The 24,436-nt window shown below is 49.7% G+C and overlaps 1 protein-coding gene across 1 annotated transcript in view; it reads left to right on the top strand.

Annotated features, from left to right (window-relative positions):
- LOC115130023 (slit homolog 3 protein-like) overlaps window positions 1–24,436 on the top strand; it is a 236,498-nt gene that overhangs the window by 162,270 nt on the left and 49,792 nt on the right. Inside the window, exons 8-18 of the mRNA XM_065019593.1 lie at window positions 267–430; window positions 1,902–2,046; window positions 5,584–5,655; window positions 6,061–6,132; window positions 8,340–8,411; window positions 10,429–10,572; window positions 14,764–14,927; window positions 17,568–17,718; window positions 19,473–19,547; window positions 20,345–20,488; window positions 22,636–22,779. Coding sequence (XP_064875665.1) covers window positions 267–430; window positions 1,902–2,046; window positions 5,584–5,655; window positions 6,061–6,132; window positions 8,340–8,411; window positions 10,429–10,572; window positions 14,764–14,927; window positions 17,568–17,718; window positions 19,473–19,547; window positions 20,345–20,488; window positions 22,636–22,779 — 1,347 coding nt within the window. The remainder of the gene's footprint in view (window positions 1–266; window positions 431–1,901; window positions 2,047–5,583; window positions 5,656–6,060; window positions 6,133–8,339; window positions 8,412–10,428; window positions 10,573–14,763; window positions 14,928–17,567; window positions 17,719–19,472; window positions 19,548–20,344; window positions 20,489–22,635; window positions 22,780–24,436) is intronic.

Raw genomic sequence — 24,436 nt, 5'->3', positions numbered from 1 at the left:
ATGAGTAAATGAGAACTCCAAATGTTTTTCATCTGCTGGGCAGCCTCAGACCTAAGAAAAAAGTCAATTTCATTGTCACTCTAAACACATTTGGGGGCATGTATTGCGAGTGGATTCTTCTACTCAGCCTTAGATGTGGTCATTTTTCTAACGCGTTATGTCATGCCACTGGCCCTCTACTGTGGCTCTCTCTCCTCCCACCCTCTGCAGCCAACAACCTGCACTGACCACTGCTGTTCCCTCACTCTCCGCTCCTCCCTTTGCAGGCGTCTGCACTCTAACAATCTGCACTGCGACTGCCACCTGTCCTGGCTGTCCGACTGGCTGCGGCAGAGGCATGGCCTGGCCCCCTTCACCCAGTGCATGGCCCCCGCCAGCATGAGGGGCCTCAACATCCCTGATGTCCAGAAGAAAGACTTCACCTGCACAGGTATGCACCAAACTAAATCACCATGACAACACACTGTACTAAAAACAGCACAAGAACTACTCATGTTATCTCCAAATGAACAGGGTCTTTTATAGTGCAGAGTGAAAAGCCAATGAATCAGTGGAATCGGTTGGTGGTCTTGTTTTAATTGACTCCAGGATGTAATTGGTAAAAGGGTTCACGGTTGGGTCTAATGAACAGCTCCCACCCCCTCCCTGCAGCCATTAATCAGCTGATGAATCTCCAGCAGGCAGCCGCAGCAGAAATACAGTCCTCCGCCTTAGAGGCAGCCCCGTAATTAACCTGCAAATAAAGACAATAACACAGCAGAGATGAAGAGAGAGAGGGGGGGGGAGAGAGAGAGAGAGAGACAAAGAGAGAGGAGATAGGGAGGGAGAGAGAGACAAAGAGAGAGGAGATAGGGAGGGAGAGAGAGACAAAGAGAGAGGAGATAGGGAGGGAGAGAGAGACAAAGAGAGAGGAGATAGGGAGGAGAGAGAGACAAAGAGAGAGGAGATAGGGAGGGAGAGAGAGAGAGAGGGGGGAGAGAGAGAGACAAAGAGAGAGGAGATAGGGAGGGAGAGAGAGACAAAGAGAGAGGAGATAGGGAGGGAGAGAGAGACAAAGAGAGAGGAGATAGGGAGGGAGAGAGAGACAAAGAGAGAGGAGATAGGGAGGGAGAGAGAGACAAAGAGAGAGGAGATAGGGAGGGAGAGAGAGACAAAGAGAGAGGAGATAGGGAGGGAGAGAGGGAGACAAAGAGAGAGGAGATAGGGAGGGAGAGAGAGACAAAGAGAGAGGAGATAGGGAGGGAGAGAGAGACAAAGAGAGAGGAGATAGGGAGGGAGAGAGAGACAAAGAGAGAGGAGATAGGGAGGGAGAGAGAGACAAAGAGAGAGGAGATAGGGAGGGAGAGAGAGACAAAGAGAGAGGAGATAGGGAGGGAGAGAGAGACAAAGAGAGAGGAGATAGGGAGGGAGAGAGAGATGGATAGAGACATACCCTGTGCTGGTGATTATCCCTGCTTTATTACAGTCAGCAATAAACAGCCATGTTATGTTATTGACTTGTATCTCCTGCCCTTTATTTTGATATATGTTCCTTATTCTAGAGCTTTATTAAGCTGATTCAACATGACACATGGGGTTTTAACTAAGCTTTTTATTTCATTTTGTATTCAAGTGTGCATAATCTGCTCTCCCTCACTCTATCCTCTCCCTCCATATCTCTCTCTCTCTCTCTCTCTCTCTCTCCCCCTGTCCCCATCCTCCCCCTCCGCCTGCCCCCTCTCTCTCTTTCTCTTCCCCCCTCTCTCTCTCTCTCTCTCTCTCTTTCCTCGCTCGCTTCTCTCTCTCCCCAACCCCCCTCTCTCTCTTTCACTCCCCCAACCCCCTCACTCTCTCTCTCTTGCCCACCCCCTCTCTCTTTCTCTCTATCTATCTATCTGTCTCTCTCTTTCTCTTTCTCTCAGGCCCAGCTCAGGCAGAGCCTCGTACCTGTATTCCCCAGGCATCAGTATGTCCGATCTCCTGCACCTGTAACAACAACATTGTGGACTGTCGTCACAAGAGCCTGACTGAGATCCCTGCCAACCTGCCCGAGGGCATCGTAGAGATGTGAGTGTACTAGCTTTTTAACAGTCACTACCACTTTTACTAATGTGTATCCCTCTTTGCCTCCTTTCATTGAAGGAAGCCTACACTCAGAACATTGTGTAGTTAACATTGTACAAAAAGTACTGTGTGTTTATTTCTTACCTCTGCTCCAGTAATGGAACAAACTCAATTAGCAACATCAGTTAACAGGCCCATTTACTGCTGCTTGTTCAGGTGCATGGTGGCTCTGTTCTGTACTGAGACTGAGGCACATTCATCCTCTCCTACCCTCTGGGCTGACTGTCTGGATTGCTGGCTGACTGGCTGGATGGTGGTTGGTCCACTAGAGCATGGGTTCTCAAACTTTTTGGGGCCCGGGGAACCATTTTGTGTTAGCAAATTCATCAAGGATCCCGTCATAATCAGAATACAACTTGAGTGGAATAGCAATAGCCTACAAGGAGTTTTACTATGACGTCTGCAGTACATGGCTGGACGAACCAAGTCTCGGGCCCAGGGGAGGAACATAAAAAAACTGCCTCTTGGCATCAGAGAGAAAAATGTGCAGTTTTCAAGCTCATTTTCCCATGAGGCCGAGATATCTTTTGCTGTTGCAGCTTTAAAGCTAATATCCCGCAATTCTACACATTTTGCCATGCGGGAAGAGAAAAACTTGGCCGTTTTAAAGCTTAAATTACAGTGCATTTGTGTAAAACAATATATATATAAAAAATTGGGGGGAATGGTATTGAGTTGAAGAAATTATAATTATACTGTAGATACTGATATCCCTGTGAGCTTCCCAGGCCCGTGTTGACCAGGGTTAAGAACATGCATTGTAGAAGAATAATATCACATTGTTATTGTATTACACACTTTTAACTTATTCCATGGATCCCGTGGCCAATAGTCATGTAATCTGTTGTTGGTAATATTCATTAAAAAAAAAAAAAAAAAGAGATCTGGTCGCGAACCCCTGCAGTACCTCCGCGAACCCCTGCAGTATCTCCGCGAACCCCTGCAGTACCTCCGCGAACCCCTGCAGTATCTCCGCGAACCCCTGCAGTACCTCCGCGAACCCCTGCAGTACCTCCGCGAACCCCTGCAGTACCTCCACGAACCCCTGCAGTACCTCCGCGAACCCCTGCAGTACCTCTGCGAACCCACTTTGAGAACCGCTGCACTAAAGCCAACAGAGCAGCCCCACACAATTATACCCCGAACAAATCAAACCTATTAGAACTGTTCAAGGACGCTGGGCTTCCTCTCCAGCACAGCGGAGGCCCCTGCACTCAGTCAGACACATAGAGGTGCACCCCTTTACCTCTTCTCTTCTCTCACTCTGCCTGTCCCAGCTCAGGGCTCTGTGTCTGGAGCAGTGGGCAGCCCTGCAAAGCGGCTCAGACATTTCTCTGCAACCCACGTGGCCTGGTTAGGGGCTTCATTTTACCGAGATAAAGTACAGCTTTTCTATGAACCGACCGCCCTTGTTTGGGTCTGTGTGTGCGCACGTGTGTGTCTGCGCTCGTGTGTGTCCACTGCGTCTTGCCATGCCACAGGCTGATTGGATTTCCGCTTTAGAGAGCGTCCATATATCCTCAGTCAGGTTATTTGATATACTTATCGATTGCTCCGACTCTTGTTGGCGCTAAAGAACAGGTGGGTCATTTCTCTGATATGTACAGCTTCTCTGCCGCTGTTGTTATGCCAATAGTGTGTAACCTTTGCATAACAAATGGATACGTTAATGTGGGATACATTACTCCAGCGCTTACCTTAGCCAGAAACAATATTCTGCTAATGAAATGATGTATTGTCAGGACTTTACTGGGGTCGTTTCTCTGAAAATTGTTTTCACGTTCCTCTGCCAGGTTAGAATTACTGTTACACCCACCACACAGGAACAACAGCCAAAACAACCTCCACTCAATCTGTAGTTTAGGAATCAGAGGAAATAGATCCCTCAGAGCAGAGCTCTACAATGAACGTCTTTCTATAAAATGTTCTTGTTCCTGTTGAAATATAGATATATACAATTACTCTGGGTTAGGGTTGCATAGCTACCGGTAATATAGCAAAGTTACCAGAATCTTCGGTAAGGTTGGTAATTAACAGGTAATCTATGGAAATCTATGGTAACTTTGGTCATTTCTACTTGAATGACTTGTAAAAATGTATTTGTATGCAGTATAGTATAATACCATACATTAATACATTTTTACAAGTTATTCAAGTAGAAATGACCAAAGTTACCATAGATTGCCACTATTAGTAGACATTTTTTATATCTGTGTCCGTATTGTCCATGAGTCTCTAGTGGAGAGACCATATGGTTCAAGAGAAAATAGCATCTAATCAACAATTGTATTATTTGCAACCCTTCCAACGATGGTCTTTTTTCACAACTGCCACCATTTTACCCCAAAAACATTTACAACAAAGACATGTTATATAGAGTCAAATAAATAAAACAATTTTTTAGGGATATTTCATGCGCAAAACCTCATATTAAATAAACATCAATGGCCTTCACAAAGTTGATGGTTTTTATTTAGGATAATGCTTTACAGCTTTGACATTCTATTTTGAATTTTAAAATCATCCTTAAATATATTTGACATGTGATAAGGCCACACAGAGGGCCAGAGATAATTACAGACACCTCCCACAGGGCACACAGACGTCAAGTCAACATCTATTCCACGATGGTGCAACGTCATTTAATTGAAGTGACATGGAAACAACGTTGATTCAACCAGTGTGTGCCCAGTGGGATAATCTGAAGTACCCAAAAAGGCAACTAGATGTCATCTGATAAAATTCCATATATTCCTTGAAAGTTACCAAAATTCTGGTAGTTTACTGGTAAACTTGGAACGATTCCAGTAATATACCCTCCCTTTGAAATCCTACTCTGGGAGATAGGGGTTTTGGGCATGGACACTGCTCAGTGTACTTATCCTCCTCCAGAGTCCTTTCCTGCTAGGACCCACTTGGACACACATGCACACACACACTTACAAGTCTCCCGAGTTCCTTCCTCACTAGGACCCAGGCCAGCAAGACAGGATGGATGGATGGTGATGTAGTCAGGCAGGGGGACAGAGGTTGGAATGGGACTGGGAGATGGGGTGGAGGGTGTGGAGGGGGAGAGGAGGGCCTGGGTGCTGCAATACGTCCCATCACTCAGTGAAACGGATGACCCTGGCCCAGTAGCTCTGTGACTCTGGATCCCTGTCTGTCCACACCCAGCCCCTCCCCAGAGCCACACACACCACCACAGCAGCCCACCTCCATCCTCCATCTCTCGGACAACACAGCCCACTGGGCCAAGAAGAGGAGGATGAGATAGAGGAGGAAGAGGCCTTGACATTAACACACATATACACACCACATACACAGACACATACAGACCCACACAAACACACACACACTTTCTCCCATAAAATTCTGTCTGTATATGTAACTGTGAGCCCAGGATAGTTGAGAATGTATTTACCCCTAAAGTAACCTGCTGCTATTCTCTCTATCTGCCCCCCCACGCCCCCCTCCCTTCAGTCGTCTGGAGCAGAACCTGATCAAGAACATTCCTGCTGGAGCCTTCTCTCCATACAAGAAACTCAAGAGGATGTGAGTCTGACAACCCAGGGCGTATTGGGATAACGCTCTCCACCTCCTTTATTTATAGAAAGGACAAAGGCTTGGAACTGTATCTAACATGCAAACAGAGCGAGACATAGACCCACATACATACACATGAACAGTGTCCAGCATTCTCTGCACGTTAAGCTCCAACTACACACACTGCTGTTCAATAATGCATATGGGACAGCGGTGGCAGGAAGACTGACATGCCCTTGCCACTCTCTCTCTCACACACACACACACACACACAAGCTCCTCCTGTTGCCCTTTCAGTCATGCATTTCGTTAGACATTTCTGGGACAATTGTCCGTTTCCATCACAATGTCTTTGCTCGTGCGTCCAATCCAATCTCTGCCCTTCTGTCTCTCTCTCGCCCAATGTTCTTCCAGCGACCTGAGCAAGAATCAAATCGCTGATATCGCCGCCGATGCCTTCACTGGCTTACGCTCCCTGACTTCACTGTAAGTGAAACCCACCTGCATCTTAATACACACACACACACACACACACACACACGACAACAGTGGAGAAATAATGAAAGACTTCTTCGGTCTTGCCGCCGTCCGGTAATTGCAAACAAGATAATGAAAGTCCGGTGGCGTGCGGCATGGCGCTTCTCCTTGACAGCTGACTCTAAGATGGCAGGACAGCCAGGTGGAGCAGGGGAAAGCAAATTAGGGCTGAGCATCTAACACAGTACAACACAGCGGCTTGGCATCTGCGACGGCGGGGACACAACGCACGCTTCCATTTAAATCACTGTGTCGATGTGACAGAGACACCAGCCGACGGCAGACACTCGGGCCCATGCATATTAATCCAGCCAATCAGCAGACACGACAGGGAATTCATCTTCCTCTGTCTGTGGCTGTGTCCCAAATGGCACCCTATATTCCCTACCTAAGTGCCCTACAAAAACAGTGCGCCATGTAGGGAATGGGGTGCCATTTGGGACACGGCCTCTTCGTCTGGAGGCCCGGCCTGGTGCCAATCACAGCACCAGGCTGAAAGAGACGGAAGATTCATTTGCTCGGGGTGTCGTAAAATATTATGTGCATGTCATGTACTGTCAGGCTGGGAATGGGAATAAAGGGGGAAACCTGATGGTACAGTACACATGTATTATACAAACACACACACAGTAAGTAAATCTACACTCAACAAATATAAAAATGCAACATGCAACAATTTCAAAGATTTGACTGAGTCACAGTTCATATGAGGAAATCAGTCAATTTGAAATAAATTCATTAGTCCCCAATCTATGGATTTCACATGACCGAGGGTTCAGATATACATCAGTTGGTCACAGATACTTTTTTTTTTTAATGGTAGGGGCGTGGATCAGAAAACCAGTCAGTATCTGGGGTGACCACCATTTGTCTCATGCAGCCCAACACATCTCCTTCACATAGAGTTGTTCAGGCTGTTGATTGTGGCCTTGGAATGTTGTCCCATTCCTCTTCAATGGCTGTGTGAAGTTGCTGGATAATTGGCGGGAACTGGAACACGCTGTCGTACACGTCGATCCAGAGCATCCCAAACATGCTCAATGGGTGACATGTCTGGTGAGTTTGCAGGCCATGGAAAAACTGGGATACTTTCAGCTTCCAGGAATTGTGTACAGATCCTTGCAACATGGGGCCATGCATTATCATTCTGAAACATGAGGTGATGGCGGCGGATGAATGGCACTACAATCTATGTGCATTCAAATTGCCATTGATAAAATGCTATCGTTTTTCGTTGTCCATAGCTTATGCCTGCCCATACCATAACCTCACCCTCACCATGGGGCACTCTGTTCACAACGTTGACATCAGCAAACCGCTTGCCCACACGACGCCATACAAGCTGTCTGCCATCTGCCCGGTACAGTTGAAACTGGGATTCATCCATGAAGAGCACACTTCTCCAGCGTGCCAGTGGCCATCAAAGGTGAGCATTTGCAGACTGAAGTCGGTTACGATGACCGAACTGCAGTCAGGTCAAGACCCTGGTGAGGACGACAAGCATGCAGATGAGCTTTCCTGAGACGGTTTCTGACAGTTTGTGAAGAAATTATTTGGTTGTACAAACCCAGAATTTCATCAGCCGCACGGGTTACTGGTCTCAGACGATTCTGCAGGTGAGGAAGCCAGATGTGGGGATCCTGGTCTGCGGTTCTGAGGTCAGTTGGACATACTGCCAAATTCTCTAAACCGAAATTGGAGGTGGCTTATGGTAGAGAAATTAACATTAAATTCTCTGGCAACAGCTCTGGTGGAAATTCCTGCAGTCAGCATGCTGATTGCACGATCCCTCAAAACTTGGGACATCTGTGGCATTGTGTTGTGTGACAAAACTGCCCATTTTAGAGTGTCCTTTTATTATCCCAAGCACAAGGTGCACCTGTGTGATGATCATGCTGTTGAATCAGCTTCTTGATATGCCGCACCTGTCAGGTGGATGGATTATCTTGGCAAAGGAGAAATGCTCACTAACAGCAATGTAAAGAAATGTGTTCACAAAATGTGAGAAAAATAAGCTTTTTGTGTGTGTATGGAGCATTTCTGGGATCTTGTATTTCGGCTCACGAAACATGTGACCAGCACTTTATAAGTTTCACTCATATTTGTGTTCAGTATAAATGTATGTGTCTCTAGTATAAATGTATGTGTCTCTACAGGGTGCTGTACGGGAACAAGATAGCTGAGATTCCTAAGGGCCTGTTTGATGGGCTTGTCTCTCTTCAGCTACTGTAAGTACACATGTGTACTGTCCTAGACTATGCTATACTGTACTGTACTATACGGTACTATACTTTACTATACTGTACTGAAGCTCTATGAATTGGTTGTAACGACCACAACTCTGTGTTTGTGTTCCTTATTTTCCACCCTGTCGGTTTGTTCCTATATTTTTAGCTGATGTTCCTTCTAAACCTTTTTTTGCATATCTTTTGCATGTATGTGCATGCGTTCCCAGTGTGTTTGTGTCTCTGTTGCATAAGCTAGTTTCACTCTGGCAGAGGGTTATGAACCGGACCGCAGTGGAAGAGCAATAGTTCATGTTCTGCATTTCCCCTCGTAAAACCAAGTCGAGCACAAGGAAGCCGAGAGTGTCGAACCTCGAAACCCTTTTAGAGTCTGAAACGGACCATTTGGGCCGGAGCGGGAGCGCCTCATGCAACATCATTAGCATTTAAATTGGACCTGATTACAAAGCAGATCTCTCACACCTAGTTCTATTGATGTAGACATGGAAACATAGCTCAAACATAATGACTGTGTTTAATGGTCTAATTTAAGGAAATCTGCTGCTCTTTAATGCTGCTGACTGTTGGTGCTTGTTGAAACACACACACAGACACACACACACACACACACACACACTGTAATGATTTAGAAGATGGAGTGGGAATGAATTATGGAGATATGCAGGATGCTTGGGGTCTCTCCTCTCTCTTACTGGTATGTCAGCGAATCAGAGTCTCTCCAGTAAAGTGCACATCAGCGTAATATCCACACACACACACACACACACACACACACTAGCAGTACGGCACACTGACTGGTATGGCTCAGCGATTCACCCTGTCTTTCTTGTCATCGACGCTAATGATGTAAATGACCTACTACGTTGGGATAGGCCTGTTCTTTAACAAGTTATTTTGCATTTTGAATAGACACATGGAAAATCTGCACTGTTTTTCTTTCATTCTTTCATCACTGTTCTTTTCCAGTTGGGTTTAAAATCCCTCTCAAATGTAATTAGTTCTCCCTGTGAGCAGCAGCCTAACGATGCGTGTGTTTGCTCTGCGACAAACCCTCATTAGAATGCCTCTCAATAATTTAGCAAACGCTGCCCAACGTTAGTCAAATGTCAGGCAGGGAGAAAAAAAGGAGAAAGAGAGAAGGAGATATATAGAGAGAGGGAGGGAGAGAGAGGAATGGAGGGGGGGGTGCAGAGGTTACTAGGCGAGCTAGTTATGGTAGAAATGCCACAGTAGAGCTGACACAACCAAGGCTGCGACCTAGCAACTTGGCTACATTAGCTAATGGACAGTATGGAGGGAAGGACAGCGGCATAGCTCTGCACATAGAAATAGAAATACTAGAAAGGACAGCCCCATTCAACTCAATGTAATTCTAATTATATGTCCAACCCTGCCCTAGACTTCCTGGTTTCCTTATGGTCTCTCAGTCACTGCTTCTTTCTTATGCTCTGACGGTAAAACCAATGAAATAATGGTGGCTATGGCTTTAGGAATGAATGTGTCTTTGACAGTGTATCTGTGTCCTAGGGAAAAGGGAGTTGTTGTGGTTACTGGGATCATGCGGTACTGACCTGAGAGGAGTGAGCAGCACACTTCTGTCCCAGATCAGTGCTGTGTCCCTCAGCCTGCATCCCAAATGGCACCATATTCCATATATAGTGCACTCCTTTTGACCAGAGCCCTGTGAGCTCTCCCCATGGGCCCTGGTCAAAGGCAGTGCATCGGGTGCCATTTGGGATGTACCCTCAGTCTGACCTCTGAGACACACGCCACCCAAGCCTTAACAATCCGCTGCCTGGATCACCTACGACAGGTGTAACATTAGGTCCTAACACCGCATGTGGATCTGTGACCTGTTTTGTTTTCGTCCCAAATGCCTCCCTATTAAGTGCAATGTAAAGGGAATTGGGTGCCGTTTGGGACGCAGGCTTCTCTTGTCTTCACCCCCCCCAGTACGTTGAAAAACATGTTGTTGTTATGTTTTTCTTCCTTCCTTCAGGCTACTGAATGCCAACAAGATCAACTGTCTGAGGGTGAACACCTTCCAGGACCTGCAGAGCCTCAACCTGCTGTCTCTGTATGACAACAAGCTGCAGACCATCAGCAAGGGCCTGTTCGCCCCGCTCCGCTCCATCAAGACTCTGTGAGTAGCCCCCCCCCCGCTCTATCAGGTAACTGAGTAGCCACACACACGCCCTGCTTTATCAGGACACACACACCCCACCCTATCAGGACACTGAGTAGCCCGCTCTATCAGGTAACTGAGTAGCCACACACACGCCCTGCTTTATCAGGACACACACACCCCACCCTATCAGGACACTGAGTAGCCCGCTCTATCAGGTAACTGAGTAGCCACACACACGCCCTGCTTTATCAGGACACATACACCCCGCCCTATCAGGACACTGAGTAGCCACCACCCCACTCTATCAGGACACTGAGTAGTCACACACACACTCCCCGCTCTATCAGGACACTGAGTAGTCACACACACACTCCCCGCTAATCAGGACACTGAGTAGCCCGCTCTATCAGGACACTGAGTAGCCACACACACGCCCTGCTTTATCAGGACACACACACCCCGCCCTATCAGGACACTGAGTAGCCACCCCCCCACTCTATCAGGACACTGAGTAGTCACACACACACTCCCCGCTCTATCAGGACACTGAGTAGCCACCCCCCAACTCTATCAGGACACTGAGTAGTCACACACACACTCCCCGCTAATCAGGACACTGAGTAGCCCGCTCTATCAGGACACTGAGTAGCCCGCTCTATCAGGACACTGAGTAGTCACACACACGCTCCGCTCTATCAGGACACTGAGTAGCCACCCTCCCGCTCTATCAGGACACTGAGTAGTCACCCTCCCGCTCTATCAGGACACTGAGTAGTCACACACACGCTCTGCTCTATCAGGACACTGAGTAGCCACCCTCCCGCTCTATCAGGACACTGAGTAGTCACACACACGCTCCGCTCTATCAGGACACTGAGTAGCCACCCTCCCGCTCTATCAGGACACTGAGTAGTCACACACACGCTCCGCTCTATCAGGACACTGAGTAGCCACACTCCCCGCTCTATCTGGACACTGAGTAGTCACACACACACTCCCCGCTAATCAGGACACTGAGTAGCCCACTCTATCAGGACACTGAGTAGTCACACACACGCTCCGCTCTATCAGGACACTGAGTAGCCACCCTCCCGCTCTATCAGGACACTGAGTAGTCACCCTCCCGCTCTATCAGGACACTGAGTAGTCACACACACGCTCTGCTCTATCAGGACACTGAGTAGCCACCCTCCCGCTCTATCAGTACACTGAGTAGCCACCCTCCCGTACACTGAGTAGTCAGCTCTATCACTGTAGTAGTCACCCTCCCGCTCTATCAGGACACTGAGTAGTCCGCTCATCAGGACACGTCACACACACAAACCCCGCTCTATCAGGACACTGAGTAGCCACCCTCCCGCTCTATCAGGACACTGAGTAGTCACACACACACACAGGACACCCCTATCAGGACACTGAGTAGCCACCTCCCGCTCTATCAGGACACTGAGTAGTCACACACCCTCCCGCTCTATCAGGACACTGAGTAGTCACACACACAAACCCCGCTCTATCAGGACACTGAGTAGCCACCCTCCCGCTCTATCAGGACACTGAGTAGTCACACACACAAACCCCACTCTATCAGGACACTGAGTAGTCACACACACAAACCCCGCTCTATCAGGACACTGAGTAGCCACCCTCCCGCTCTATCAGGACACTGAGTAGTCACACACACAAACCCCGCTCTATCAGGACACTGAGTAGCCACCCTCCCGCTCTATCAGGACACTGAGTAGTCACACACACGCTCCGCTCTATCAGGACACTGAGTAGCCACCCTCCCGCTCTATCAGGACACTGAGTAGTCACACACACAAACCCCGCTCTATCAGGACACTGAGTAGCCACCCTCCCGCTCTATCAGGACACTGAGTAGTCACACACACAAACCCCGCTCTATCAGGACACTGAGTAGCCACCCTCCCGCTCTATCAGGACACTGAGTAGTCACACACAAACCCGCTCTATCAGGACACTGAGTAGCCACACACAAACCCCGCTCTATCAGGACACGCCACCCTCCCGCTCTATCAGGACACTGAGTAGTCACACACACAAACCCCGCTCTATCAGGACACTGAGACCCTCCCGCTCTATCAGGACACTGAGTAGTCACACACACAAACCCCGCTCTATCAGGACACTGAGTAGCCACCCTCCCGCTCTATCAGGACACTGAGTAGTCACACACACAAACCCCACTCTATCAGGACACTGAGTAGTCACACACACAAACCCCGCTCTATCAGGACACTGAGTAGCCACCCTCCCGCTCTATCAGGACACTGAGTAGTCACACACACAAACCCCGCTCTATCAGGACACTGAGTAGCCACCCTCCCGCTCTATCAGGACACTGAGTAGTCACACACACAAACCCCGCTCTATCAGGACACTTTGAGTAACCACAGGACGCTGTGAGTAAGATATATGACGTTGGATAATATCAGAGAGATGTCTATTTTGGAAGGTTGTTTTTCTGTTCATCTGACAATAATTTCAGTCTGCTGGAAGCCACAGAGTGTTACTTATCTGGAGTATATTACATTGTTGTGTTAGCGCTTAACACATATTTTTCTCATGCATAAAAAGACACGTGCAAATATTTGTCATCCATGTAAAGACGTTTTCTCATGTATATAAAGGAGTCATTAATGACATGTTATTATGGTAATACTGTACGTGATATACTTCTCACACACTTGTGAGCCATTTCAATCTTCCCACTCTTGTCTCTCAATCTCACTCTTTCTCTCGTTCCCTCCCTATTTATCTCGCTCTCTCTCCATCCCTCTTTCTCTCTTTCTCCCCTCGCTCCGTCTCTACCATTCGCTCCCTCCCTCCGTCCACCCCCGCCATGTCTCTCTCCATCCCTCTTTCTCTCTTTCTCCCCTCGCTCCGTCTCTACCGTTCGCTCCCTCCCTCCGTCCACCCCCGCCATGTCTCTCTCCATCCTCTTTCTCTCTTTCTCCCTCGCTCCGTCTCTACCATTTGCTCCCTCCCTCCGTCCACCCCCGCCATGTCTCTCTCCATCCCTCTTTCTCTCTTTCTCCCCTCGCTCCGTCTCTACCGTTCTCTCCCTCCCTCCGTCCACCCCCGCCATGTCTCTCTCCATCCCTCTTTCTCTCTTTCTCCCCTCGCTCCGTCTCTACCGTTCGCTCCCTCCCTCCGTCCACCCCCGCCATGTCTCTCTCCATCCCTCTTTCTCTCTTTCTCCCTCGCTCCGTCTCTACCGTTCTCTCCCTCCCTCCGTCCACCCCGCCATGTCTCTCTCCATTCCTCTTTCTCTCTTTCTCCCTCGCTCCGTCTCTACCGTTCGCTCCCTCCCTCCGTCCACCCCCGCCATGTCTCTCTCCATCCCTCTTTCTCTCTTTCTCCCCTCGCTCCGTCTCTACCGTTCGCTCCCTCCCTCCGTCCACCCCCGCCATGTCTCTCTCCATCCCTCTTTCTCTCTTTCTCCCCTCGCTCCGTCTCTACCGTTCGCTCCCTCCCTCCGTCCACCCCCGCCATGTCTCTCTCCATCCCTCTTTCTCTCTTTCTCCCTCGCTCCGTCTCTACCATTCGCTCCCTCCCTCCGTCCACCCCGCCATGTCTCTCTCCATCCCTCTTTCTCTCTTTCTCCCCTCGCTCCGTCTCTACCGTTCGCTCCCTCCCTCCGTCCACCCCCGCCATGTCTCTCTCCATCCCTCTTTCTCTCTTTCTCCCCTCGCTCCGTCTCTACCGTTCGCTCCCTCCCTCCGTCCACCCCCGCCATGTCTCTCTCCATCCCTCTTTCTCTCTTTCTCCCCTCGCTCCGTCTCTACCGTTCGCTCCCTCCCTCCGTCCACCCCCGCCATGTCTCTCTCCATCCCTCTTTCTCTCTTTCTCCCCTCGCTCCGTCTCTACCGTTCGCTCCCTCCCTCCGTCCACCCCCGCCATGTCTCTCTCCATTCCTCTTTCTCTCTTTCTCCCCTCGCTCCGTCTCTACCGTTCGCTCCCTCCCTCCGTCCACCCCCGCCATGTCTCTCTCCATTCCTCTTTCTCTCTTTCTCCCCTCGCTCCGTCTGTACCGTTCTCTCCCTCCCTCCGTCCACCCCCGCCATGTCTCTCTCCATCCCTCTTTCTCTCTTTCTCCCCTCGCTCCGTCTCTACCGTTCTCTCCCTCCCTCCGTCCACCCCCGCCATCTCTCTCTCTCTCTGATCATCTCACCTCACCTCCAGCCACCTGGCTCAGAACCCTTTCATGTGTGACTGCCATCTGAAGTGGCTGGCTGACTACCTGTTTGACAACCCCATCGAGACCAGCGGAGCTCGCTGTAGCCACCCCCGTCGCCTGGCCAACAAACGCATCAGCCAGGTCAAGGGAAAGAAGTTCCGTTGCACAGGTAGGCTCCTGCGCACACACGTAGACCCACACGCACAAGCATTACCATTCCTTACGAGTACAGTGCATATCCCGGGAACTCAATTAACAGAGCAACCGGCAACCTTCTACCGCCCGGCAACAGTTTGACAGACAGCCACTCTCCTCCGTCCAACACTGTAGCTAGTACGAAAAGTGGCGTGTCTCTCCCAACAGTCGTGCTACGCCCGTCTGTCTCCCACCCGCTCCTGCTCTACTCTCCTGAGACATCTGATCTAATGCATTGTGACGTGTTGATGGCTCCAAGTCTCCATGGCCCCTCCGCCCACAATCCCTCATCATCATGTGTGGCTTGATTTACACGGCGAGGGCTGTGCAGTTGCAGCTAGAGTCAGACATGGAGCCCACATTCCTACACTGCCCTCTCTCTCTCTCCCTCTCTCTCTCCCTCTCTCTCTCTCTCTCTCTCTCTCTCTCTCTCTCTCTCTCTCTCTCTCTCTCTCTCTCTCTCTTTCTCCCTCCATCTCTCTTTCTGTCTCTGTCACACTCTCTCTCGCTCTTTCTTACTCTCTCTCTCTCTCTCTCTCCTTCCACCTCTCTTTCCATCTCTGTCACCCTCGCTCTCTGTCTCTTTTCTCTCTCTTTTCTCTCTCTTTCTCACCGTCTATTTTGTGTCCTGTGAACCATGTCATTGTGGAGAAAGAGAGAGAGAGAGAGAGAGAGAGAGAGCTGTGCGGAACCCTCTGGCCTGGAGCAGTTATACTTGGAACCTGCCGGGTTTCAGAGGGGTTCATAGCAGAAAAGAGGAAGGCTTGAGGCTGGAGTGTCTGTATCGGTGTGTATTGCAAGCTCACCCATCACATCCATTCTTGCCTCTTAGGTCTGGGGTTGGGACAGGAGGGGGCCCCACGGGGCCCCACAGATACATGCCCCTCTGGGGAGAGGAGGAGAGGAGCGGACGGGGGGGGGGGGGTTAAGGCAGCTCCACTCCTCTGGCACTGTGCATCCACACACACGCACTGTGCAGCCACTGTTGCTTTCCTTTGATATTAACCCTGGGTTCTCCTAATTACAGGCTGGGCAAATTCAATATAGCAACACAATAACAAGCACAGCGGGAACACCGATAAACTGTGGTCGCACTGTGTGTGTGTGTCTCTCTTAGACAGAAGCCTGTGTGTGTGTGTGTGTGTGTATGTGTGTGTGTGTGTGTGTGGAAATTACCAGAGGGCTTGTACTGTTTTCTCTCACCCTTATCTCTCTCTCCCTCTCTCCCTTCCAATTTATAACCACACAGGGCTGTCTATACTTTATATGTCCCTGTGTTTGGGTCTTTCCCTATGCTGTGGGGTTACAGATGGTGTAGTCTACAGTGTGGCCCCTGAGGGCCCTATGGGTGTGGGGTGTGGGGTCTGGGGAGGGACAGTGTTGTGAGGAAAGTCCGTCAGTCAGTCACCTCGATCAGCTTTCTGTCCCAGCTGCTCCTGTCTGTTCCTGTTCCTGTTGCCCTCAGCTCACCCTCACTCTGCCTCACTACCTACCTACCTGCCTGTTCCTCGCGCCTACTTCTGTCTACCTGGTGCAGCTGTCTCTTGTGCTTGATCTAACCATGTGCCCCCGCCTACACTCGCCTCACATGGTTCCGTCAAGCACCAGGGACCGCTGGACACGCCCGCCCGCCCTCCCGCCCGCCCGGTGGTGGTGCTGAGAAAAGGAAAAGAGAAAAGAAAAGACGAGCCACCCCTCCATTCTGCTCCCCCCTCCTCCTTCACAGAGGGAGACTACAAAGTGATACACTACAATCCTCCCTTCTTCCTCCGTGTTGTTGAAGAGTCGTGTTCCTCCCTTCTTCTCCTCCTCCTCCTCCTCCTCCCCCCCCTCCTCTCTTCCTTCTGCTTTCTGTCACCCTTCTGTCCTGTTCCTGCATGGCAGTGGCCTGCATCCCAAATGGCACCCTATTCCCTATGTGGTGCACTAGTGTGCCATTTGGGACAGAGTCCGTGAAAGCCGGTGTGTGAGCCAGGCCCAGTGGTTTTCCCAGGAGGGAGAGGAGAGAGGCCCCGGTGGGCCCTGGTTGGGTCTGCCTGTCTGGGTCTTGGAGCTCCCACAGTCAGAGGCTCTCTTGGATCACTAGTGGAGTTAGAGATGGGATGAGCAACATAAACAGCGGTGCCAAGAGAAGGCTGGTGTGATGGGAGCCAGACTTAGCTACAACCGTACCGGGAAAACAACCCTTTATTACTCTGTCAGAACATCTCCAAGCTACCGACCTCCTGGAATTGACCTCTCTCTCAACGGTGCTTTTACAAATAAGGCGTAGGTGTCTGTGGGTGTTCTTTCTAAGAGGTTAATAGGTGTGTGTGTGTGCTCTTATTTTGGTCCTGTATGTGTGTTCTGTATATTGTATGTTTAAGAGGCATTGCGTTCCAGTAATAGGCCAATGCGTAAGTCAATGCCTGGTCCCAGATCTGTGCCGTCTTGCCAACTCCTGTGGTCACTGTCACCCGGCGTGACATAGGAGTTGGCAAGACAGCACAAACAGATCTGGGACCAGACTACCTAAATTAGAATTTGAGGTTTTCCATCAAATGTCATAGTTCCCTGATGGTCTGTAAATCGTCCCTCCTCTCCCCTTTCCTGTCCCCCCTTGTCCCTCGTCCAGGTACAGAGGACTACCGTAGCAAATTGAGTGGAGAGTGTTTCCAGGACCTGGTGTGTCCAGAAAAGTGTCGCTGTGAGGGCACCGTGGTGGACTGCTCCAACCTCAAACTGACCAAACTGCCCCCACACCTCCCCGAGCACACCACAGACCTGTAAGAGCACACAGCCAACCACACACACGCACACATTCACACACATTCACATCACATCTAGTACTATTCTTCTCTCTCCGGGTCCATGGTCATTCTTTCTGTCTTGACATAGTTGTGTTAATGTAGAAATCCTTCACATACCTTAGCTACCCTTCTCTCCCGCTCTCTATACCCCAGCCCTCTCGTTGTCCCCCTCTCTCTATACACCAGCCCTCTCGTTGTCCCCCTCTCTCTATACACCAGTCCTCTCGTTGTCCCCCTCTCTCTATACCCCAGCCCTCTCGTTGTCCCCCTCTCTCTATACACCAGCCCTCTCGTTGTCCCCCTCTCTCTATACCCCAGCCCTCTCGTTGTCCCCCTCTCTCTATACACCAGCCCTCTCGTTGTCCCCCTCTCTCTATACACCAGCCCTCTCGTTGTCCCCTCTCTCTATACACCAGCCCTCTCGTTGTCCCCCTCTCTCTATCCCCCAGCCCCGTCAGTGCTAGCTGCTCACCCTCACAATAGCCCCATCTCCCAGTGAGTGATGGCTGACTATTAGCATCAGCCTCTCCCAGGCTATTAGGCCCAGCTCCACTCTGGCCAAGTCCCAGGGCAGAGCATGTCAGGGAAACGAAATGTTGCCCTTCTTCACTGGCTAGAGGACACACACCACATCAGGACCTTTTATCTCCTCTCCTCTCCTCTCTCTCTCTCTCTCTCTCTCTCTCTCTCTCTTGCTCTCTCTCTCTCTCTTCTCTTCTCTCTCTCTCTCTCTCTCTCTCTCTCTCTCTCTTGCTCTCTCTCTCTCTCTCTTGCTCTCTCTCTCTCGCTCACTCTCTCTCTCTCGCTCACTCTCTCTCTCTCTCTCTCTCTCTCTTGCTCTCTCACGCTCTCAATCTTTATTTCTCTCTCCTCCGGCCCCTGTCACCCATTCCCATTACTTTCACATCGCTCACCATCACGGCTCCCCTGGTGTAGATCGTCTGTCAAAAATCTGATCTGGGGTCTGCTGCTGCCGGTCTCCCCCTCCACACCATCACTTATTTAGAGTGAGCTTTCCCTTCCCAGGGAAACGTATGCGCACGTTCTTCTACGTCTGGTTGACCTTTCCCCAAGGTGTGTCCTGTCAGTAAAGGCTGACGCCGAGAAGGCCGTCGCCGGTCGCCAAACACACTTCTCATTCCCAAACACGCTCCCTTCCTCTCAGAAGATAAAATATCTTTCTCTCTCTCTCTGTCTTCCTCTACCTCATCGTTTCTCCTCTCGACCTCCATCACACTGTCTCCCTCCGTCCCTCTCTCTGCTCTTAAAGAGCGGTGTGTCATTAGAAGCGTTCCCCTCCAGGCCAAAGCGACGGAGCTCAGAGAGATTACAGATAGATGGATCCATGCCATGCACCAGCAGCCAGCTGGATCACACAAACACACACACACACACATACACACACACACACACACACACACACACACTCACACACACACACACAGCACCAAGCACACCGAACCTTTATCTCATTCTCATACAAATGACCACGCTAAACAAGACAGAATCGTCCATCACACAAACTCGTCCACTTGGCTGTGAGCAATTTGAATATTGATGACTCCATTGAAAAAACGCTCTCTTCCCGTCCTTTGTCTAAGTATAGAATTAAGTGAGCATGTTAGATTAAAAAAAAAAAAAAATGTCTCTAGCTTTTTGGCGACTGCTCTCTGACTCAGTCACTGTGGGGCCGTTAACCTTCATTTTTACATTCTCTTTCTCCACAACAGGCGCCTGAACGACAATGAAATCTCCATCCTGGAGGCCACGGGGACTTTTAAGAAGCTCCCCAACCTGAAGAAGATGTATGACTGCCCTCCTTCCTCCTTTCTCCATTGCCTTTTATAACATGCAAACATACAGGCCCAATTGTCGTGTTGTGTTGCAGTCAGGGCTTGTCTTGTCTGGGAAGTTTATGCCGACAGCAGCTTCATATGCAATGAGCAGCGTCAATCTGGGGGGGGGGACAGGAGATGAAAGGAGAGGAGTTTACATGAAAGGGGAGGAGATACTGGGGAGGAGAGTGAGAGGCTGGGGAATATTCCATCTAAATTGGAGAGGGGGGCAAGGTGATTTACAGGCAGGCAATATACACAGCCCACTCCAGGAAGACGGAAAAGGGCCCTGGCTGTTATAGCTGTGCTATAAGGAGGAGAGGGGACTTATTTAAGCATGACATTGCGGTATGAATTGGGCAACGTCTAAACTTCCCCCCTCCTCCTCACCAAAGTACAGATAAGAATAAAAGATGTGTGCCATGGAAAACCCCCAGAGACATGTGTTGCACCCCGTCACACAATGCTATAGATATCGCCTGTTGTTTTTAACCCATCATACTTAGGAATGTTTGAGCTAAGACTGACACAGCGGGTCATTTCAACCCGTTTCGCCCACTGGGGAAAGACTAGGAGGCAGAAGGAGAGACTAACGTTAACCCAATTAGGCCTGGTGATTGATTTTCCCCATTACAGTAGTGAGAGGCTAATGAGAAGTGTTTGTGTGGGTGGTTATAATGATGTCTAGGTAACACGATCTTTAATTAGACCGTATGATATTTACCATGATCCTCTCTCTCTCTCTCTCTTCAACCCCTCTCTCACAGTAACCTTAGCAACAACAAGCTGCGGGATATCCGTGAGGGGGCCTTTGACGGAGCCGGGGGGGTCTTGGAGGTTCTGCTGACTGGCAACAAGCTGCAGGCACTGCAGGGGCGCATGTTTAGAGGTCTCACTGGACTCAAGACACTGTGAGTGGAGCCGAGCGGCCATCTTAAGGATATAGAGGTTTAGAGCCGATGCCCTTCTTCAGGGTTCCCACTAGATGGCCAAGCTGCAAAGTCAAAATTGGCTATATCGTAAAATGTCAAATATATTTAAATGTACATTTACATTTTAGTTCTTAATTGAAGGTTAGGGTTAAGCATAAGTCCAGCAGTGTGGTTAAGGTTAGGGTTAGGTTTAAAATCAGATTAGAAGTAGAGAAATTGTAGAACTAGACTGCTTCTGACTTTGCAACTTGGCCAGATAGTGATGGCCCTTCTTCAGCGGTCAGATATGTTTGCTGTAGTGACAGTAATTCATCACAAACTTTATTAATACGTAGCTAATATAATAACATACATTAATAATAATAGTAATAATAATAATAGTATCATTTACAGTAAGCCATATAGCTTTTATCCAAAGAGACAGTAGTGCGTGTGCACATCTTATGAATCTATCCTTTTTTTGTTCTATATCTATATTTTTTAATCTATATCTTTGCATTGTTGGAAAGGGACCCGTAAGTAAGAATTTCACTGTTGTCTACGAAGCATGTGACAAATACCGTGCCCACAAATACCGTGCCCACACAATGTATTCCCTATTACTCCACAAACATTCACAGACACACACACACACTCCCAAACAGACAGTAGTTGCTATGTAACATGTACCCGTTCTCTAAACAGATGTCTAGATACTCATGAGTGAGTTCATTCTGGGAAATAATATTTAGAAGATAACTGACGCAGGTCCCCAAGAAAACAACAGGCCCACTGACGTCACATCAACCACACAATGTCTCTCTCTCGCTCTCTCACTCTCTCTCTCTCTCTCTCTCTCTCTCTGTCGCTCTCTCTCTCTCTCTCTCGCTCTCTCACTCTCTCTCTCTCTCTGTCGCTCTCTCTCTCTCTCTCTCTCTCTCTCTCTCTGTCGCTCGCTCTCTCTCCAGATTAAATGCACAGTCATAGCCACCTTATTTAGACACAAAACAGAGCAAACAATTCATGCTCTATAGCCGAACTGATGGCCAGAAAGGCTTTCTGAGGGGGCCTCTTTTGGCCCTAATGAAGCAAACTTGAGGGGGGTCGAGAGAGCCGAGCATGGACGCAAATGAATGGATCATGGTCCTGCAATATTGAATTTAGTGGCTTTTAAATCCCAGGAGCATGGTCCCAAATTGAGTTTGCCTGTTTCAGATCCCTGCCTGTCAGAGCCTAATGCTGAATTTGCTGCTTTCACATTTTCATCACAGACAGGCTCTGGTTTGCATTTCCCCCGGTTTCTTTTTTTTCTGTTTTCTTCCCAGTGGCTTTAGTTTGAAAGCCCTGATTGTTTTTGGCCGGGGTGCACTACTCACTCCCTCCCTCCCCTGGGCTTTTTCCTCTTCCTTTCTCACCCCTACCCCTTCTTTCCCAACTTCATCATCACCGCACCCCCCCCGCCCTCCTCCTCGCTCTCTGGGTTGGGGTGCCGTGCCATGCTGCCTAACCTAACCCTGGCAGCCAGGCAGCATCTGCCCCACACAGGCCCTCTGCCAGGCAGCAGATGTGGACAGTTGACCCAGGATGGTCCCCAGAGCTTGCCTTCTGTGCCGTACCTCTCCTCTGGCTCTCACCCCCAAACCACTAATGAGTGCTGGCAGGGCACTTTTGCTCCCCCTTCCACCCCCCACCCCTCTCTTCCCCTTCCATGGGTCCCCAAAGCCACGGTACACTTGCCCGGACCAAATCAAAGTCCCCTTCTGGGCCAAAACACTTCTAGTCACACTAACATTGGATTATACCAGACCCTGATTAGGTCTGGGCTTCTCTGAATGTGTTGAAAATATGGGCCTCCGTTGGCCCCAACCACACCTCCCCAGAGCTGGAGGCATGTTCAACACCTGTCTACACTGCAGTCTAACAGTCTCACATCACAGCAGCTCACTTCAATGCTGTTTAGGAGCAGCTCTCATTCAGTAGACAGGCTGTAAGAGATTACAGTAGAACTTGGGCTTGTAGTTTTACCTAGTCAGGTCATGGATTCAGGAAAAACTCCTAGTTCTGCTGATCATCTGTGCCACAGTGTTCCTATGTTCCCCATCTCACCATGCTCTCGATCTGTGTGTGTGTGTGTGTCTCCACAACAGGATGCTGAGGAGTAACCAGATAGGCTGTGTGGACAACACCACTTTCACAGGCCTGAGCTCTGTACGTCTGCTGTCCCTCTACGACAACCGGATCTCCACCATCGCCCCGGGAGCCTTCACTACGCTGCACTCCCTCTCCACCATGTAAGCCTTCCCTCTCTCCATCTCTCTCTCCATCCCTCTCTATCCCTCTCTCCATCCCTCTCTCTATCCCTCTCTCCATCCCTCTCTCTATCCCTCTCTCCATCCCTCTCTCCATCTCTCTCTCCATCCCTCTATCGCTCTCTCCGTCCCTCTCTCCATCTCTCTCCATCTCTCTCTCCATCCCTCTCTCCATCTCTCTCTCCATCTCCCTCTCCATCTCTCTCCATCCCTCTCCATCTCTCTCTCCATCCCTCTCTCCATCTCTCTCTCCATCCCTCTCTCCATCTCTCTCTCCATCCCTCTCTCCATCTCTCTCTCCATCCCTCTCTCCATCTCTCTCTCCATCCCTCTCTCCATCCCTCTCTCCATCCCTCTCTCCATCTCTCTCTCCATCTCTCTCTCCATCCCTCTCTCCATCTCTCTCTCTCCATCCCTCTCTCATCCCTCTCTCCATCCCTCTCCATCCCTCTCTCCATCTCTCTCTCCATCCCTCTCTCCATCTCTCTCTCCATCTCTCTCTCCATCTCTCTCTCCATCCCTCTCTCCATCCCTCTCTCCATCTCTCTCTCCATCCCTCTCTCCATCTCTCTCTCCATCTCTCTCTCCATCCCTCTCTCCATCCCTCTCTCCATCCCTCTCTCCATCCCTCTCTCCATCTCTCTCTCCATGCCTCTCTCCATCTCTCTCTCCATCTCTCTCTCCATCTCTTTCTCCATCTCTCTCCATCTCTCTCTCCATCCCTCTCTCCATCTCTCTCTCCATCCCTCTCTCCATCTCTCTCTCCATCCCTCTCTCCATCCCTCTCTCCATCTCTCTCTCCATCTCTCTCTCCATCCCTCTCTCCATCTCTCTCTCCATCTCTCTCTCCATCCCTCTCTCTATCTCTCTCTCCATCCCTCTCTCCATCCCTCTCTCCATCTCTCTCTCCATCCCTCTCTCCATCTCTCTCTCCATCCACCACCTGATTGTCTGTGTGATCACCACCCTCTCCATGTTAGTCTCATCTCCCTCCCTCCTTCTCTCCCCACCTGTCTTCCACCTTATCCATACTCTGTTCCGCCTCCTCATTTTACATTGTTTTTTACATTTATCCAGAGCATCTAGGGTTAAGTGCCTTGCTTAAGGGAATGCCGGCAGATATTTCACCTAGTCGGCTCTGGATTCGAACCAGCGACCCTTCCCGTTTCTGGCCAAGCGCTCTTAACCGCGAGGCTACCTGCCGTCCTCCTCCTCTCCCGTCGCTCTTCCTACCACCTGACCGTCTGAGGGATCACGCCGTCCTCTCTAGTACTGACACATCCCAGTCTGGAGAGAGAGACAACATCCAGTGTTTTATCTGCAATTACAGCTCTCTATGGGTTTAGAATAGTGCTTGCAGATGGTCTGGGGATTTACAATTCCGTTTTGTCTCAGTCTCTCGACCCTTGCTATCAAGCTACACATAGTCTGCTATATGCGCCCCCGCGCCCTCTGAAGCGTCAAAAAAATATAGTTGTATCTTTCCAAAACTAGCAACAGCATGAGAATTGTCCTTCTTGGCTGCTCTACAAATATCGACTCACATTGCAGTGGAACATGATTTGAAACGGTGCAATACTTTCGTCGATAGCGAGGAAGTTATGTCATGTCTGAGATGAGACTGTCAGATGTGATCGGT

The sequence above is a fragment of the Oncorhynchus nerka genome, linkage group LG6 (assembly GCF_034236695.1).
Source record: "Oncorhynchus nerka isolate Pitt River linkage group LG6, Oner_Uvic_2.0, whole genome shotgun sequence".
Taxonomy (NCBI): domain Eukaryota; kingdom Metazoa; phylum Chordata; class Actinopteri; order Salmoniformes; family Salmonidae; genus Oncorhynchus; species Oncorhynchus nerka.
The sequence above is the reverse complement of the archived record's forward strand: the minus strand, read 5'-3'. Positions and strand labels throughout refer to the sequence as shown.